Here is a 20,275-nt window from a genome sequence, read left to right on the forward strand (position 1 = left end):
TAATTTAAATATTAAAAATTAATACTTTCACACATAAAAGTTACATATGCAAAAAATTAATAGGATAAAAAACATTTAAAATTTATTAGGAGATATGGTGATAGATTTAATTTTAGAAGATAGTAGGATAATAAATCTAATTTTAGAAGATATAATAAGATGTAAAATGAAGATATAAATTAGAGAAATGATATGCTACAAAGTATGTTCCGTAGAGATACTTCATAAATAAACAATTTAAGAAATTATGGTTGTGAAATTGGAATATATGAAACTTGCACAAGTACAATTATCCTTTTGTTCATTTAATTTTATTTTTAAAGAAATAAATAAAAGTTATCAATGGGGAAAATGAAAAATCATGTTACATAAATGCCTACAAGTTTTGCATTTTTATATTGGTATATTCCAAAGACAAAAATATTCATGACAAGCACTTAAAATTTTGTTGTAGACTTTGATTTGTATGTCAAGTAGAGGTGGTAAAATTATCCACAATCCTCAATTCATCTAAATTCATTTGTTAGAGCTAATGGGTTTAAATGGATATAATCCTATAGGTAATATTGATAATGAATGGATTCAAATCCATCCGTTATATCCAATAGATATCCGTCGATATATCTATTTGGATAGATATCCAATCCATCCAAAAATAAAAATAAATGATTTTCTTTGTGTTTTCAATTTTATTTAATATTTAAGAAAACTAAATTCAAGCAAATTCATCTATGATTCTCACTCTCACTTTTAATAATTTATTAAATTGATATCAATTATAGTAAATATGTATGTAGTTAATATTAAAATTTTATTGTTAAGTACATAACATATAGATGTATGATAAAAATGTATGGAGTGACCAATGTATGAGTTTTATATATTGTCATTGTATCATCTACCTTTTATATTTAATTATCATTGACTATTCAAAAAAAGTAATATAAATGAATGATGAATAATATAGTGATTATGTATAAATCTTGATAATGACAGTGCGTAGGTATTACACTCTAAAAATACTTGTTAAATAATTTACACGTAAAACTTTAAACGGCACATACTCATAGAATTTTGAAAAAAATATATTTTTTTTTTAAAATTCAAAAAATCACTTCTAAAAAAATTACTTTTTAAAAATTGATTTCTAAATGATTTTAGAAGTGTTTTTTTAAAATGTGATTTTAAAAAATGTTCAGTTGAAATAATAGTTTTTAAAATAATGATTTTCTTCGATAGATTTTTTTAGTTCCACTAAAAAAATCAAATAGATTGGATATTCGTCCATCCAAAGAGTCATGGATAAATTAGATGGATTGGAATCCATTGAATATGGATGGATTAGATAACTTAAAATGTAGTTTAAATAAATTTATATGGATTAATAGATGATTTTTCATTCATCCATTAACATCCAAATCCATCCAAATTCATCAATTTCCCACCCTTAATGTCAAGTTGTCCAAATGTGACTTTTGGTTAGAGCCCGTGAATTTTCTTAGACATGTGATTTTGAATGATGGTATTGCAATGGACCTTGCTAAAGGGGATGATGAATAGATAACACGAAGGAAATGACCATATCACCAATGTTAGTTCTATTGTATCCAGGTATAGATTTTAGAGTATTGTGTGATGCGTTGAAGAAAGATTTAGGATGTGTTTTGATGCATGAAAGAAAACTGGTTGCCTATGCTTCTCGAAAACTAAAGCCATGTGAATATAATTATCGCACTTAAATCTTAGGTTCAACTTTGATGGTACAAGAGATGAAGCTAATAGAGAAATATTAAGACATGAATATTGTTGTACAAGTAAACTCAAAGAGTGTGGTTTTGGGTATGTTGGATATCACCAATGACTTTTTGAAGAATGTAAAATAATCACAAGAAATTGGTCAAGAATTACAAGCCAAGAAAGAGTTGTCAAGTACTAGCAAGGAACCAAAGGCAACCGTTGCTTTGTGTGTTAGAGAGAAAAGATTAAGTATAAGAGACCCGGTGGGGCATTACAACCAATCGAGACCCACGTGTGGAAATGGGGCAATATTGGTATGGATTTTGATAAGACCATGAAAATCTAATGTGTATTAAGCCTAAGCTTTGATGAAAACTACACACTAAGAATTTAATTAGCTTTATATTAAGGTCGTTGACATGTCTACTTAGAATGTGGTGTTTTTATATAAAGACATATTAATCATAAAAAATGTTGGAACTTGATTTGTTTGAGACCATTACTATGGACTTTTGGGTGTGAAATAAAAAAATTCACAAGTCCCACACAAGAAGAATTTTGAAAAAATACTTACAAGTCCCACATTAGATGGTGGAGGAACTTGGAAAAAATCTCATGCTATGAACAGAAGCATCACCCCTTCATATTTTCTTGTCCCAAGTTGAGTACATTCTTACTCAACTTCTTATTTCTCCCTCATAATCTCTATCGACGCATTTCCGACAAACTTCTCTTTCTTTCTGTGGCACTAAAAATGACAGAAGTAACCAAATTGTGGGAATTTCGAGAACTGACACTCTTAGTCAGATTGTGGAAAATAGAATTGGCATGGGTAACCATACTGTGTAGGCATTTTGAGAACTGACACTAGTAGTCAGATTGTGAGAAATAAAATTGACATAAGTAGTCATATTGTGGATATTTTGAGAATTGGCACTGGTAGTCATATTATGGTGGGTGTATTTGAGATTAGTTCTTACAGTGCATTAAGAATTTGATAATAGAGAACTGAAATGTTTTATCCTAGGGACGACGTGGTTGATAGTCTGCTAGCACATTTTGGGAAGTGCCACAAATTTCTTAAAGAGAGCGACATGGTCGTGAATCAATCAATAAGTAGTCTTTTGTGTCATTTAGAATTGTTGCAAGCTACGGTAACAACAATTTTAAGATGTTTCTTACTGTAATGACATTCGTAGAGAATATTACTAAGCGGAACAATTTTGACCTTAAAAAGCCGTTTTGGTTTGATGGGATAAATTTCAAACAGTGGCAATACAAGATGGAATTCTTTCTCACCATGAGAAAGGTTGTCCATGTTCTAAAAACTGATGTCCTAGTGGTGCTGGAAAAAACTAAAAGAGAGGATAACGATAAACTCTCTGGAACAAAAATGATTGTCTATGTAAGAATTTCATTTTGAATGTGTTGTCTGATGATCAATATAATTGTCTGATGAATGTGTTGAGAAAAAAATATGATACTGAGGAAGCTGACTAAAAAGTATGTAGTTAGTCGCTACCTCAAGTATCAGATGACTGGTGATAGAGAATTAGAGTCTTAGTTCCATGAGATATAGAGAATTTATCATGAAATTATTTCTGAGCGCGTGCTCCTATAGAGTTAAACTCACAAGTAGAGTATATGAATGTGTGTTCATTGGGTACACTATAAACAACAAGGCATACATGTTTTATGACCTTAATATAAAAGTGATCATTGAGTCTAATGATGCTGACTTCAATGAAAATAAATTTTATTTTAAATTGAGAAATAGTGATGGCACATCAACTAGTCACATACATGTGATTAGCTATAATATAAAAATGAAGGGTTAGAAATAGAACCTAGAAGAAGTAACAAAGCAAGAACTGCTAACGAGTATGAACTTGACTATATGGTCTATAAATTATAAGATGATTCATCCAATCTCCAAGAAGCTTTGACTTCATTCGATGTTGATTTGTGGCAATAGGCCATAAATGATGAGATGGATTCTCTAGAGTCTAACAAGACCTGACATTTAGCTTACTTGCATCCTGGTTGCAAACCTATTGGTTGTAAGTAGGTATTGAAAAAGAAGCTGAAATTTGATGGCACAGTGGATAAATACAAGGCCCGCCTTGTAGCCAATGGTTTCAGACAAATGGGGAATGTCGATTTCTTCAACACATTTTCACATGTGACTATAATAACATCCATTAGAGTACTAATATAGCTCATTACATACATGATTTAGTAGTACATCAAATGAATGTTAAGACTGTTTTCTTAGATAGTGATTTGGAAGAAGAAATCTATATGAAACAACCTGAAGGTTTTGTAATTCACGAGCAAGAAAATAAGGTCTGCAAGTTAGATAAGTCTTGTATGATCTTAAGCAAGCACCTAAACTATGGCATGAAAAGTTTGACAATTTAATTGTCTCGAATGGATTTAAGCTGAATAAAAGTAACAAATGCATTTATTACAAATCATAAAATGATATTTGCACTATCATATGTCTCTATGTAGATGATCTACTCATATTTGGTTCCAACATTCATGTTGTGAATAATGTGAAATCAATATTGTATAACAACTTTGATATGAAAGACCTTGGAGAGGCAAATGTAATCCTTGGTATAAATATTACTAGGTCAAAGAAAAAATTTATTTGGATCAATCTCACTATGTGGAGAAGATCTTAAAGAAATATAAATACTTTGATTGTAAACCTTCTAGCACACCATATGATCCAATTGTAAAACTTTTTAGGAACACTAGTGAATGTGTAAGACAAACTGAGTATGCTAGCATCATTGGCAGCCTTTGGTATGCCATTGATTGCACTAAACCCGACATTGCCTATGTTGTGGGATTATTATGTGGGTTTAATGATAGATCTTGCATGGAGTATTAGCATGCTATAGAAAGGGTAATGAGGCATCTTAAGAAAACAATAAACCTTGGATTATGTTACCGAAGGCTTCCAGTTGTCCAAGAAGGATTCGGCAATGCTGATTAGAATACTTTTTCAGATGATTCCAAAGCAACCAGTGGCTATATATTTAGCATAGATTGTATGGTTATTTCTTGGAAGTCGAAGAAATAGACTATTTTGGCTCAATCCATTATGAAAACTGAAATGATAGCACTAACAACAATTAGTGAAGAAGCAAGTTAGCTGAAAAGCTTGTTTGCAGAGATTCCCCTAAGGAAAAATGATATCAGTTGTATTGATTCATTGTGATAGTAACATAGCTATTGCAAAGATTGAGAATTGTTTTTATAATGGTATGAAATGAAAAAATATATCGTAAGTACAACACTATTAGAGAGTTACTCTCTACAGAAGCTATTAGAGTGGATTATGTATGCACTGAGAATAACTTAGTAAATCCTTTTGACGAAAAGATTAGCTAGAGAGAAAGTCCATAAAACTTCTAAGAGTATGGGACTATTTCCCTTAGAACGAATATCACTCATGATAGTAACCCGGCTGGAGATCCCAAGAAATAGGTTCAATGGGTAATAATAAGTTGTGAAGTGATATGAGAATGAATATGCTATAAAATTATGAGAAGCATGATTCATGCAGTAACTATAAGAATGAGTTAACCTCTTAATGAGATTTATACTCCAATGGGAATGGAGTACCTAGACTACAAGAATAGAGTGGAGTATTCTTGATAGACTCACATATGTAAATGTGGAAGTGGAGGTCGCTTCCTATGAAATTTAGGGGCATAAATTTCTATAGCGTTCACTATACTGTAGTAGACGTGCATGACCTTTAATGCACGGGCTATACAAAATACAGTTTTGAAAAGATTGTGTGATTTGATGTTGGAGATAGGGTTTAAGACTACGAGTCACTCTAGTAAAATTTAGATCTTATTCACTATGCAAAGGTTCAAGGTGCATGACACATTTGTTTATGCACAATCTTATTAAGACCACATAAATTCCCAGAAATCATTTTTTTTAATTTCAAGTGGAGGATTGCTGGAACTTGCTTTATTGGAGGTCATTAGTGATGACTTTTAGATGTAAAATAAAAATACTCACAAGTCCCACATAGGAAGAATTTTGAAAAAATACTCGCAATTCCCACATTGGATGGTGGAGGAACTTGGAAAAAATCTCATGCTATAAATAGAAGTCTTCTCCCTTCATATTTTCTTGTCACAAGTTGAGTACATTTTTACTCGACTTCTTCTTCCTCCCTCATAATCTTTGTCGGCGCATTTCCGACAAACTTCTCTTTCTTTCTGTGGCACTAGAATTGACATAGATAACCAAATTGTGAGAATTTTGAGAACTGACACTACTAGTCAGATTGTGAGAAATAGAATTGGCATGAGTAGCCACGCTGTGGGCATTTTAAAAACTAATACTGGAAGTCAGATTGTGAGAAATAGAATTGGCATTGGTAGTCGTACTATGAGCATTTTGACAAATGACACTAGTAGTCATATTGTAGTGGTTGTATTCGAGAATAGTTCTTATAGTGTACAGTAAGAATTTGATAACAAAGAACTGAATTGTTTTGTCCTAGGGACGCGCCGTGATTGATAGTTTGCTTGCATATTTTAGACAGTGTCACAAAATGTCTTAAAGTGGCCTGATCGTGACTTAGACAGTAAGTACTCTTTCATGGGTCGCTCTCTTTTTTGTCATTTAGAATTGTTATAAATTATGGTAACAAGAAAAATGATAATGAAAGGATCACATGTCTACAAAGTCTAAACACGGACTAAGTTATCCTATAAAAGAATGGATCCACTTAGAATAGCGATGTCTTAATGGACCTAACTCATTTGTTGAAGCCGAATTGTGTGAGAAGCTTGTCACGTGGTATGTGGGCTTAAAAATGTAAGAGCACGTAAACTCATTAAGGAAATACTTTAATGTTGTCTGTGAGTATTGTGAGTATCCAAAGGTTTTTCTTCAAAAGCTACTATATCATCATGTTAAGGATAACAATTGAAATACCTTTCATCCCTTGACTAGTGGTTATTATTATCCAAAAATAGAAATATGGTCCACCACACGCAAAAAAGCCAATTTGCATCCCTAATTCGGTCATTTAAACAGTCAAATTAATTTCGAATTTTTTCAACTTATCATTGAAGACATACCCATATGGGTACCCACAAATTTTGCGGGTATAGATACGAGAAAGCACAACTCGCAACCGTTCCGCCCATTGCATCCCTAAGAAAACTCCTCCCCAGAGTTATTGACCAGAAACCAATAAAATCTTGAACATGAAATAAGTATTAAATGACGTGAATAGAACATATCATTAACTTTCATTCCTTGTGTATTTACTATTCCATCATTTGATGAATAATTAGTCACCTTTCTTAGCAAACATTTATATCCAAAAGCTTGTATCTCATGTAAAAAAAAAACTTATATCCATCTTTGCTCTTGTTACCAGACTTTGAATTGTCTGAGTAAAAAATACAAAAGCTTGAGCTGAATTAACTAGACCATAGATAAACACTCATTTTAACTAAAACTACTAATGTTCAAGATTTAAAAAAGAGTAGTAGGCTTCTTTCATAGAACTGAGTCACACGCTGTGGAGTGCTCCCTTTAACTATAAGAATTAAGAGACCTTACCCTACAAAATGTGTTTGGTTATAGATCTAAAGCTAAAATGGGATACTCAATTATTCATATTTAATTATCATTGACTCTCATATATTGATTGTGTGTATAAATTTTCACATTATCAATACATAAATATTAAACTCTAAAAAATACATAAACAATTAATTTTGATAAATAAAATTATATAAAATGGGATAAGAAATACAAACCAGACAATATGATCATCATTATTTTATTAAAAAGGTCTTTTCTACATTGAAAATATTTTGGAGAGAAATTGAGAGAAAAGAAAGGCTATAAATAAAGCCTTTATTTTTTATTATTCTCTCCAACACTAATCAAATCTTGGAAATGATAAGTTTGTGTGTCAAACTCAAAGTGCTACACATTTGCGGATACAAACTCTTCCTAATCTCAGCATAACTCTCACCCACCCACTCCTTCCCAGCCAACTCCTCCCCAAGGCGCATCGCAGCCTCTACAGTACCCTCCACGCTATCATGCGCCGAGTGCACTATCCCCAGCTCCACACCTTCCTTCGCCCTAACCTTCACCCCCCTCGCCACAACATTTCTTAGCGCCACCGGCGACCCGATCTTGGCCCTCATCGCGGCGGCGAAGTAGTCCGGAAGCGTAATTCCTAGGTTCACCTCCGGCATGTACATTACTCCGCGGTCGCTCCTCATCAGAAGGTAATCATGCGCGAAGGCAAGAACGAGTCCGGCGGCGGCTACATGGCCGGAAACGGCAGCAACAGTGGGCATCGGGAGGGAGACAAAGGCCGCCACGACTTGCCGGAATGAATCGGACATGTGGCGGAGGCGTTGACGGGCGCCAGACTGTGAGCCGGCAGCTTGAGCCCAGCGGAAGTCGAAGCCGTTGCAGAAGAAATTGCCGGAGCCACCGCGTGCGACGGTGACGAGGGCGGAGCCTGCAGTGGCTTGGGATTTGATTTGAGAGAGGGCGGAGAGGATGGAAGAGATGAGGGTTGGGTTGAGACGGTGTTGATCGTCTTCCTCACCGTTAAGGATTAAGATGAAGAGTGAACCTTGCTTCTCTATGCTACACATGTCTTTTCTTCTGAGTTCAAAGATGGCTTATTGTTGTTCTATCTAGTTTTTTTATGGCAACACAAGTTTAATTTTAAATAGAAGAGGTTGAGAATATTTAATTGTGACTTTAATGGTGGGATGATTATGACAAAATATGTATAAAAAAAATTATATTGTTATTATATCTTTGTTTATTAACTTAAATAAAAGTAATACATAGATATTATACTCGATGATTATGATTTATGAGTAAAGATAATTAACACTTAATCATGATATAACTGTCAAATCATTCATAAGAAAAGATATATATGTGTATAATGGAAGAGTGTGTTAATATATTCATAAAAAATATGTAAATAAACTTTATAAGTCACTAATCTTATATCCCCACCACATGTTCACAAACATGTAAGTTATATGGTCTTCTAAGTTAGAATAGGAAACTCATTTTATGAAGAGTTTTGAATCTCCATAATTTTTTTATTTCTAATTTTGTTTTTCTTATAATATTAGAAATAAGACATTTGATATTTACACAATCATTTTCATGATAATCATATCATTAATCATAAATTTTACTTAAATTAAATCACTTTAATTTTATTATTTAAAATAACGGCCTAACATATTTAAACATTATACCAAATTTTTCTTACATAGTAAGACTCAATTTGTTCATGTTAATTTGATTTCTGAGCAATTGAAAAAAACTCAAAATATGATGCATAAATATTAGTAAAGTTAGTCATTTTTAATATTTTTATGACTCTTGATAAAAACTATTGTGATTCACTTCATTATCCTTAAATAGTGAATTTTGGATTTTTACTTTGACCAAATTGTTAAACAAGAAAATTTATAATGTAATTCACTTACTTCTTGTTATCTTGTATTTATATTAGTTATCTTATGTTTTTGTAGAAATGGAGCAAAAGAGATACTTGTTGCAAATATATTTTACTCCTCTTGATAGAAGAAAAGTTGAAAATATAATTTAACATTTTACAATTCCCTAATTATATATTTTATAAGAATAAAATTAATGCATTTGATTATTTGGTGTTAAATTAATGTACTTTTCTCTTTATCTGTACTTTCCAATTCTCATTAATTATTTTAACTTTGATTTAGGATTATATTTTTCACAATATTAAGATAAGAATTGATAATCTTCTATAAGATATAACTAGTTTAATAGGTTAAATTATCCAATCTAATTGGACATCGTCATATATAAATATATAGAAATGAATAATTTTAATGAGTGAGGATCCACTTACTCCAAAAGTAAGTTTTAAATTTATTCACCATCCTAGCCTTCAATTCCAGAGAAATCAAATGACTTTAATTAGTGAGTAGATCTAAATTATTAAATATCTATAGAATTAATGGCTATGATGAAGAGTAAGTTTAAAGTGTATTCCTCCTCAACTTCATATAACCAATTATTTTTAGTAGACATTATGGTTTCTAGTATCTACTTGAAATGCAAGGGGCTGATGAAATAACAAAAATGGACACCCTATAATTTGAGACAAATGTCCATAAAAAGTGGTTATTTTTTAACGTACTGAAATGTTATCCCTTTACTTATTGAAAAGTTTTTCATCTCTATTATTTTCTCAACTTTACTTCTTCACATTCTCTCATTTTGAGACTAGTAGACTACTTCTCCTGCATTTTTTGTTCAACAAATCTATTATCTCCAATCGCCAAACCAAATATAATTATATGTTCATTTTATTTTTCATTATTCATTCTTCGCAGAACTTCATCATTCATGAATTGATCCAGTGGGTCTTTATTGACATGTATAATTTTTTATTTGTCAGATTAGACGTGTACGTTATCTTATTCATTTAACGTTCTTTATCTCACAATTTCCAATTTCTTCAACCTTCTGTCACTTACCTCTAACAAAAACTTCACTTTTTTCACCAAATAAGGAGATAAAAGTCTTTAAAGAAAAATATTGATATATCTTTGAACATGCTTGGATTTCAGTGTTGAAACAGTTTTCATCGAGTATCCTAATAAGTCATTTACTCATATACAATAAGAGTTTTATGCATAACAATACCACATAGTACTTTCAAACAATCATACACTCAAAACACACATTTTCTCGGCATAATCACCTAGGCCATGCACCTTCTAAAGAAGCCGACCAATACTTTTTGAGCCAATAAAACAACCTAGAATTGTTAGCATTTTTTGGACTTAGCCACCTAAATATAGTTGTGTTGCTAGACTTAGACACCAAGACATTATTTGAAAACAGTCAGAGTTTTTATCTTTTATAGAAATAGGGAGTGTTGTAATAGATGCTCTTTTCCCGATAATGGTAATATTGAATTGACACCCAACCATTGGTAAAGTTGCTACCATACTAGATACCAAAAACGACATAAGATAAACAAATTATCCACAAATTCATCATTGAGTATGGCACAATATGCATCTTAAATCTTGCTCGTTCATATCCACCCCCTCTATGCTAAGTTTAATTTATAGGAACGTCTATCATGTATACCTCTCCAGGCTAGCATACGATTCTTCAACGGTGTTACAGATTTCTAAATCAAGTGAAACAACTTTCTATCATTTGCTCCATTTTCACCATGTAGTCAAGTAACATTTTAAGCTAATTTCACTCTATATTTGTTTGATACAAACATGAATCCAACTCCATTAGTCTTCATTTGCTTCCTTCAGAACTACAACACTAATTTATTCACACTTAGATTGAATAATCGCTCAAAAGAATCTTTTAGAGGTCATACATCCACCCAACCCTCATACTAGAGCTTTGGTTTGTTCATATTCCCCAAAAAATTTTATTTAAAATCATGTCTTTTCAAAATATGGTTTCAAATTTACACATCCCTTTATGTTTCTCTTTGCACTGTCAATTCAGTGCTACAAACCCCGTCAAGGATTTGTCTCCATTTGAAAAAGACGGATTGATTGTTAGAGATCATTTTGGCCAACACCTTTTTAAGTCGATTTGCAAGGACTTTTACTAGGATTTTATATATGCAACCAATAAGCGAGATTGGTCGGAATAGGGGGTCTCCTTTTTCGGGATGAGAAATACAAATGTTGAATTAACTTCTTTTACAACTCCACTCAATGTTGGTTGTCATGACTCAAAATGGATATGCTAGAATATGTGTGTCGCTTCTTTATATGTTAAAGAGCAAAGATTAAGGATAAGAGAGTAAGAGACCAGTGGTGTATTATAACCATTTTACATCCACATGTGGAAATGGGGCATAGTTGTCTTCAGTAAGGAAACTTTTATGTTGTCCTCTCGCATAGTGCTCATAGACATTGTGAGTATAAGAAGGTTATTCTTCAAAGGCTAGATGTTATGAATCCCATTTTAACTAAAACTACTAATGTTCAAGATTTACAAAAGAGTGGGCCTTCTTTCATAGAATTGAGACTTCAAACACCACAACGAGAAAGAGGCCCTTTTATAATAATAGATCTAAAGCTAAAGCTAAAATGGTAGAAAACTACATCTAGTTTTATAATAATAGATTATCTCATGTGAATAGCATTTTGAGGTCTTGAATCCTTGACGACCGAACCTCATCATCTGTGAGGGCACCAGATATCATTCTTTGTTTCTTTGCTTGCACTTGTTGCAAACGATCTTCCACTGTGTCCTGTTAACAAATAACACAATTCTTCTCATTAGTTTATTCAAATGAAAAGACAACAAAACAAAGTTCAATAACCAGATTCAGAACACTTTTTCAAAACATGTGACCCAACAAATGTGAGACTACATAAAAGGAAAACCTGACAAATGTGGCCCAGTATGCTAGACTACCACCCTTCAACTAACAAACTAGAAAGAGTAACACAAGTTGAGAAAAAACCTTGACGATGAATCTTCGAACAATAACTCTACGTTTTTGTCCGATACGATGAATTCTCATTATTGCTTGCTCCTCAACTGCAGGATTCCACCATGGGTCCTACATGTTCAATACAGATAGAGTTAACTCACCAAGAAAATTGAAGTTCCATAAGTTGAGAAAAAGGGATAAGGGGAACAAGCATAGTATACCATAATAAAAACATGTGAGGCAGCAGTTAAGTTCAAACCCACACCACCAGCTTTTAGTGACATCAACAAAACCTGAAACGTTATGAGGCGGATCATTTATTCAGTAGTGATATTTTACAATGGAAAGAAAGAAAAAACTAAATTTGATTTCACTTACCCTCTTCTCTTTTGTCTCATTAAATTCATTCAGAACTTTCTCCCTCTGTTTCTGAGTCAACTTCCCATCAAATCTTAAATAAGCAATACCTCTAATTTTCAATGGATTCTCCAATAGATCAAAAAATGAAGTCCACTGACTGAAGACAATACTTTTTTCACCAAAGTGTGACCTCTCAATGGATTGCAAGTAATCCAATAGCTTTGAAACCTTTGAAGACTCTGTCACATTGTTCTCAACATCAACCTTAAACGGGCTTAAAGATGGACAGGTGATCAGATCACTTTTCTGGAGCTTTTGACGACAGATCGGACATTTACCACCCACTGAGGTCCCCCAGAAATTGAATAAGCATTCTTTACACAAGCTATGTGCACATGGTGTAAACACAGGATCATCCGGTGACTCAAAACATATAGGGCATTCTATGTTTTCACCATTTTGAATATTATCCATTACACCATCAATGTATGTACGAGATTGGACTGCATTTGGAGCAGAATCAGTCTTCAGGAGGAATTTAGTTGCCAGTTTGTTCAACTCTGCACTTTGCTGTGGATCCTCTTGGATGCACATGTCGGACGAATTAGTGTTAGACTGAAGGAATCTTCGTGCAAGTCTGCCCAAGTCAGCATATTTCTGTGAATCTTTTCCACTGCAAGAGGCAAAGTCTAATTAGAAAGATATTGAGAAAATTAGAGAGTGGGAAGTGGGAAAGTGAAACTGGTAGGAATATTAACATTTCTGCTGCACGTACCACAAAGCCAAAAATGGATGGTTACAACACCGTCTCAACTGCATCAGTAAGTCCAGGATATTGGCATAATGGTTAAGAACCTTTCTTTGTTCAACATACTCATCAAACTGAACCTGTTAGTATCCCATGGAAAGTTCAAGACTCATGAGAGAGTTCCCAAGTGAAATACAATTGCACACATAAAAATGCAGTGATTAGGTGGAGGCTAAATCTCTAGCAAGAAAATGTTTGAGGACAATTGTTAAAAACTAAGATTTCCAAATAAATTCTCATTTACAAAAAAATCAGAAAATTGAAATACTTGCTAAAAACTAACAACAAATTGGGTGACAACTTACTTTAGATCTCATAAAGAGGGCATCATAGAAGTCACGTTCAGATTCTGACTGTTCACACTCGATTAATTGAATATCAGTTGGTGGCAAAACTAGTATGGGCCTAGAAAACATATTGGACATGAATCTCATGAGTTATATTATAAACTTCATCTGTCAAAAAGTGCATCAATTCATGTAAAGTGAACAACTACCTTCCTTCTTTGTCCTTTGTTTCCTTAGTTCTTCTTAACATTATAGTCCTCAAAATACCCTTCACCAATTTCAGGGCCCTTGGATCATTATTCTCATGAGGCCTTTGAATCAACTTATGCCACCTGACAGATTAATTATAAAAGAAACAGATAAAACAATCAAATCAACACTCGTTCTGCAATGAAGGGTTTCTTTTTTCAATATCAATAAATCAAGTTTAAAAGTTAGGATCACTCTTTTGCCATACCATGCCCAGTTGCACCAAGGCTCAACACGCAAGAAGCACAAGAGACTGAATAAATCTTCTAAACTATTCTGCAATAAAGATTATCACATTTCATGAAAAGGTGTTCAAAACTGACTTCTTTTGCTAAATACATGAGAATCTCATTATGACAATTAACTAAGTAGTACTAATAAAAGAACATATTTTCAAATGGGGGTTTGACATTCCATTTCAATTTAAAAAGAAAACCTGAATAGGGGTTCCAGTTAGACACCAGCGGCAGTGCGATGACAAAGCAAAAGCAGCCTGGGAAATCTGTAATTTACGGCCTTTGATATGATGAGCTTCATCTAACACCACCCTGTACCAATTGACCCTGTGATAAATGCTATTCACTCCATCCTGGTTTTAAAGGTCAAAGCCAAATGTCAAGAGGTTTTCCTATTGTGATGGAAGAAATGCATGTACAAAGGAACATTTTCTTACACTTTTAAATTCAGATTGTAGGACCCCGTATGTAGTTAAGACAACATCATGCTCTGAGAGCAACTGGGGATTATTGGTTCTACCCCCACCATAGTGAACGAATATTGTTATACTACCCGCCTTTGAATGTGTTTCAAGCTCATCCTGCATATTTATATACTTATTAGCTAATTTTCTCCTGTGTTACACGGACTCATGGATCAATTAAGATACAAGAAATAACAACAGTTAATTGTCTCAGTTGACCTTAGACAGAGGAAACTCACCTTCCACTGACCTAGCAACGCCATGGGACAAACAATAAGAGTGCCACCATTCACTCTGTTTGTGGTGTTCACATTCCTCTTATTTGTAGCAAGATTATCAGTTTCATTCTCTGTATCATTCCCCTTGCTTGGGTTACTAAGAATCAGAGCAATTGTCATAACAGTTTTTCCAAGTCCCATTGCATCTGCCAGAATCTGTATGAAAATTACAGCATTTTTATTATTAGAATAACTGTTCATACTGAATGTTATATGCAATATCTTTAAAAGCTGTAGGCCTCAAATGAACTTACTCCTCCTCTTGCCATCTGAGTTGCTCTTGGAAATCTTGCTGTGGCTTCCCCTGTGAAGATGTTCACATAAATTGTCCTTCTGCTAGAAATATGCCAGGTTAAGTTGTATATCGATACTAGGGGCGAAAATTACAGATAACTTTCCTCCTATGTTAAGCATTAGTTGTCTTCTTCAGTGTAATACAAGTACTTACCCATCACATATATTGTAGGCTGACCAGCAAGGATGAAGATTTTCTGCATCCCTCTCAACATTCATTCCCTTCTCAATTTCTGACATCCAATAGAGAGCTTGTTTCTGGTAAGGCTTCAGACAACAAGTCAATGTGCTTGGGCCATCTTTCTCCTAAAGAAATTAGAGACGAAAGGTTAATTACATGTGCAACAAGAGAGAGGTTTGAAGATCCAAAGATAAAACAATTCATACAATAAGAAAAGTTCACTACCTCCAGCTCATAGATTTCTGCAGCTCCAACAAGCTTATTCAAAGCAGACTCTGAAAGAGCTTGTTCATCATCATCTTTTTGTTCTGATAGCTGCTCACCACCCTTTCTTCTCTTTATTAAAGGTAATGCTGCAACCTCATCAGGATCAAGCTGTAAGGATCAATATAATTAGGCTTCTTGCACTCAGAGGTCACTTCCAAATTCAGGCAACTACTAATATTATAATAATGACATTACATACATTATCTTAAACAAAGCCTTTGTTATGAAAGCTATAAAAGAGAAAATAAAGGAAATAGTAGCAAATACCTTTGGATTAAGCAAGCGCTTCCTAAAATCAATATCCTCAGGGGCGAAATCAGCCTGGTTTAATATAACAAAAGCCCATTACAAATACCACATTAAAAACAAAACAAAAACGAATGTATACAATATATGTTTATTACCTTCTGAGAGGGCTTAATCTCTAGCATTTTGAACAGTGTAAGCAGTGGATAAATGCTAGGGTTAATGTTTGTAGCATCTAGCTTCCAAGAGGTATCAACACTTTGTGTGAGTATAGATTGGTGAGTGTAAAAACTGCAAAACAAAACAAACCCAAAACACTCATTTATAAATTGACTCACGAATAACAGTGTCAACTAAAATAGCCAAATGAAAGTTTGTATTAACATAAAATACATCAACAGAAATAGGCGGAAGTCATACATACCTTACTAGCAACATGATTTCTTGCATCATTTGCAGGCTGTAAGGGGCAGATATGCATCTCGCTCGAACCTTAACCTTTCCAGACTGCACAAGTGGAACAACCGTGTTTGCCCATTCCATAGGAAGCCTTCCAACCTAAATTCAACAAAACATCATCAAATTTTCTTTTCCAATTATCAACAACAAAATTGATGTCAATTTTGTTATTTGTACAATCTATTTGAACACTTAAGATAGTGATTCACATTTATATACATTTTCTACTATAAATCAAACACAATGCCTCAAATTTCAACAATAATCACATTCACATAGAGCAACAAATTGTCTGAATATTATTGAAAAATGTTAATACAAATACATTTACAAACCAATAGTGTAATCTAACTTCAAATGTTACCTCTCCTGAGCGCTTGGTTGAAATGCGAACAATCCACTGTGATTTAGACTTGTATGGAAGGGTGAAATTGAAGTGAACAATCTCATTGTCAACCAATTTCCTCACTCCTTTTGTAGTAGCGAGCGCGAGTTCCACTTTCCTTCCTATCAATAACCACCCTGGCTCACTCGGAAACTCACCATCCTCCACATTTAGAATCTTCACCTCTACCTTCTCCTTCTTCACCTCAGCCACCTTCACCTTTGAGTGCCTCCTCAAATTCAAACCGGCAAAAGGATTCACCTTAAGAATTTCAACTCCCTCATCACCACGCTTCTTAGATTCAACGGCATCAGAATCAACTCCTTGTGCTGCAGTTGATTTCAGAGAATCTTCTGAAAACGACGGCGTTTCTTTCTCACGCGCTTCGGAAAAAACCGGTTTCTTCTCTTCTGGTTCAATACACTCGGTTCGTTCTTCTTTCACATGAACCATTGATTTTAAGCACTCGTCGTGTGACATAACTTTCGTGTTAGTCAACTTGAGAAAATGATCAAACGACGTCGTTTTCGTGTCTTTAAATTCAAAACACTCTTGTTCTGATTTTGGCTCTTTCATCTTAGTCTCCATTACCACTTCGGAATAGGTTACTTCTTTTGGCTCTTCCTTAACTTCAACCAACGGCGGTGCAACGACGCGAGCGCCGCCATTACTTGTGACGGAGCGGATCACCGTTAAGGGGACGGCCATGCGGACAGGTTGGCCGTTAAAGTAAACGACGTCGTCTTTTTTCGGAAACTTTACATCTTCTGCAGCGGAATATGCCGCCATTGGTAAAAGTGTAATAAATATTGAGAAAGTAAATGAGAGAAATTGAGAAGAATGTGGGAAGGTGGAATGAGAGGATTTGTGTTTATAAGAGAGTGAGCAACATCGCGCGGGTTTTCGGTCTATGTTGGCGCCAGATTAAGTTTACGTTTTGGCGCTGTTTTTGTCCATTATGATTGTGATTAATAATTAAATGTGTTGATTTTTACGGTTTGGCCCCAGATAAAAGGGTAATGATATAAAGTTTCTATAAATGCACTGCCATGAATAGTATGGGCAATTAGGCAGTCTAAGCAATTTCAGTCTAAATTAAAGTGATACGGGCCTTACCATTTTTAAATAGAGCATTAAATATAGTGTTATTAATATTGTATCGGTCATCAAATTGGTTAAGGTACTAATATAGTGTTATAGTGATTTAACTGATAATTCATTAATTAAATTGAATACGACAAAATTAGAGATATATATATACTATATTAATATTAATGTTAAAAGTTCAATAAAAAAAACCAATAAATTTGTTATTTTCATTAAAAAATTAATTTTAAATAAAAATTGGCTGGTATAAACAGTACGGTTCAATTAAAAACGGGTCAATATGATTGATTTTGACTAATATGATTGCATGACCGGTATAATTATTGTACCGTAATCATATTGGGGCCAACACACATCGATTTTTATAACAGTGATTAAATATCATGTTTTCTTCGCCCTAAACATGGACAAGACGGTCTTGCGACTACCCTAAACAAAACTAAAAAATATATATATAAATTTATATACATTTCATACAAAACAAACAATATATATTTTACATACAACTATACAAACATATTTATTATAATAAACAATCCAAATAGAATAATACATACAAAATATAAATATAATATATAATACAAAATATGCAAAGTACATAACTTACATATAAATAAAAAAGGAATAGTAAATATGCATATATAAAATATACAAAATACAAATGCATATTCATAATAACTTAATAAGAAAATGATAATATTTTCTTACATTTGATATACAAACTAGCAAGTTATTTGTGCATTAGCACGGATGACATTTTTTTGCTGCATGATTTAGAACATACATATTATATATGCATTTGCATTTACATGGTTAAAAACTCACATGTTACTTGTGCACTCGCATGGTTAAAAATACACATGTTATCCATGCATTCATATTGTTAAGAACACATATGTGACTCATACATTCGCATCATGGTTAAAAACAAACATGTTACCATATATTCGTATTATTAAGAACACGCATGTTACCCATTCATTTGCATAGTTATAAAATACACATGTTACCCGTTAATTTTCATTATTAAGAACACATGTGTTACTCGTGTATTTGTCTCTTCAAACACATAAGGAAAAAAATGACAATTTCGAATTTGAATTTTCTAATGAAAAAGGGAAACTGAAACATGATACTATATGATTTTTTAAAAATAAACATAATACTATATGAATTTTTTATTAAAATATATTTAAAAGTTGCAAAAAAAAACTTCAATTTCGAATTTTATTTACTCAATTATAATAGGAAAAAATTAAAATCTAAACAAAAATATTAAGGTTGGATGATGATATATTAAGGTTTTTAAACCAAAAATTGGACCATAATATTTGATAATGAAAGTATTAGTTGGTACAATAGTTAGTTGGATGATGATATATTATTAGCTATTTATCACTAATAATGATATAGAATAATATTCATCACATCTTCCATAATTAAAATTTTAAAAGAAAAATAATAGAATATTAATACACGATATAATTTTTCTTCTAAATTTTAGCAAATTATCATCAATAAGGATATGAAATAGTATTCATCACCTCTCCCAAATTATATTAATTAAAACTTTAAAATGTTTGAGTGTTGGAGTAATTATTTTTTTCATTATTGTGAGTAACATAATATATTATATCCTTTATATACTTTTTTAGTATTAACTATGAAAAAATATATTTTACAAAAGTGATTATATAGTATGGGTAGGTACATTATAGTATCATGGAATCTTCTAGTAGGAAAACAAATTTAGAAAGAAGTAACATGTGATAATTGATGATGTGGAAAAAGTTTAAAACATAATATTTTTTAAGACAAATAGATAGAGTGTCAGTCGATGCATTGTAAGTGTGTGGATCTATTTGACAGGGAAAAATTGCATCAACAATTGACACATGTCCAATAATGACATCATCAAGAGTGTTTTTTATTACATAGTAGTAAATAGATTTAGTGCAACGTGTAGCCCTCACATATAAAGATCAATTGTTATGTTTTTTGTTTTAAAATTATTAAGAAATCCAATAATGGATTTAATATTATTATAATAATGAAAGGGGATATATAGTGTAGCCATTATAGATAAAGGTTCAATCTCATATTTTTTGTTTTGGAATTATTAAGAAATGTAATAATAATTTCATATTACTATATTATTATAATAGAGAAATGAAATATATAGTGTTAGAATGTACACATGAAGGAGGCGAGGAACCATTTTGGAGGGGAGAAAATGAATGAAAATTGAGATGGATGGATGAATGGATGGATAAATAGATCGATAGATAGATAGATAGATCGATAGATAGATAAATGCATATGTACAAATCAATGTTATTAAAACCGGACCGGTCATCAAACCAGTGAGGGTACTGATTTAGTGGTTTAGTGGTTCAAC

General features: G+C 32.8%; 2 protein-coding genes across 2 annotated transcripts; both read right to left on the reverse strand.

Moving 5' to 3' along the window:
* Window positions 7,665-8,483, reverse strand: LOC109352415 (enoyl-CoA delta isomerase 2, peroxisomal-like). Its single transcript, XM_019594396.1, has one exon. It carries the CDS (start codon window positions 8,409-8,411, stop codon window positions 7,680-7,682), a length of 732 nt encoding a protein of 243 aa, XP_019449941.1. The 5' UTR covers window positions 8,412-8,483; the 3' UTR covers window positions 7,665-7,679.
* LOC109352414 (putative SWI/SNF-related matrix-associated actin-dependent regulator of chromatin subfamily A member 3-like 3) lies at window positions 11,752-17,706 on the reverse strand. The gene is made up of 18 exons (XM_019594395.1): window positions 16,750-17,706; window positions 16,351-16,484; window positions 16,085-16,217; window positions 15,948-16,001; window positions 15,639-15,788; window positions 15,387-15,538; window positions 15,193-15,271; window positions 14,900-15,094; window positions 14,634-14,777; window positions 14,397-14,549; window positions 14,169-14,236; window positions 13,921-14,043; window positions 13,730-13,829; window positions 13,392-13,504; window positions 12,635-13,289; window positions 12,478-12,549; window positions 12,287-12,385; window positions 11,752-12,070 (listed from the first exon to the last, which is right to left on the reverse strand). The coding sequence occupies exons 1-18, from the start codon at window positions 17,557-17,559 to the stop codon at window positions 11,948-11,950; spliced, it is 3,357 nt and encodes a 1,118-aa protein (XP_019449940.1). The 5' UTR covers window positions 17,560-17,706; the 3' UTR covers window positions 11,752-11,947.

Source organism: Lupinus angustifolius, chromosome LG07, assembly GCF_001865875.1.
Source record: "Lupinus angustifolius cultivar Tanjil chromosome LG07, LupAngTanjil_v1.0, whole genome shotgun sequence".
In the NCBI taxonomy this organism is placed as follows: domain Eukaryota; kingdom Viridiplantae; phylum Streptophyta; class Magnoliopsida; order Fabales; family Fabaceae; genus Lupinus; species Lupinus angustifolius.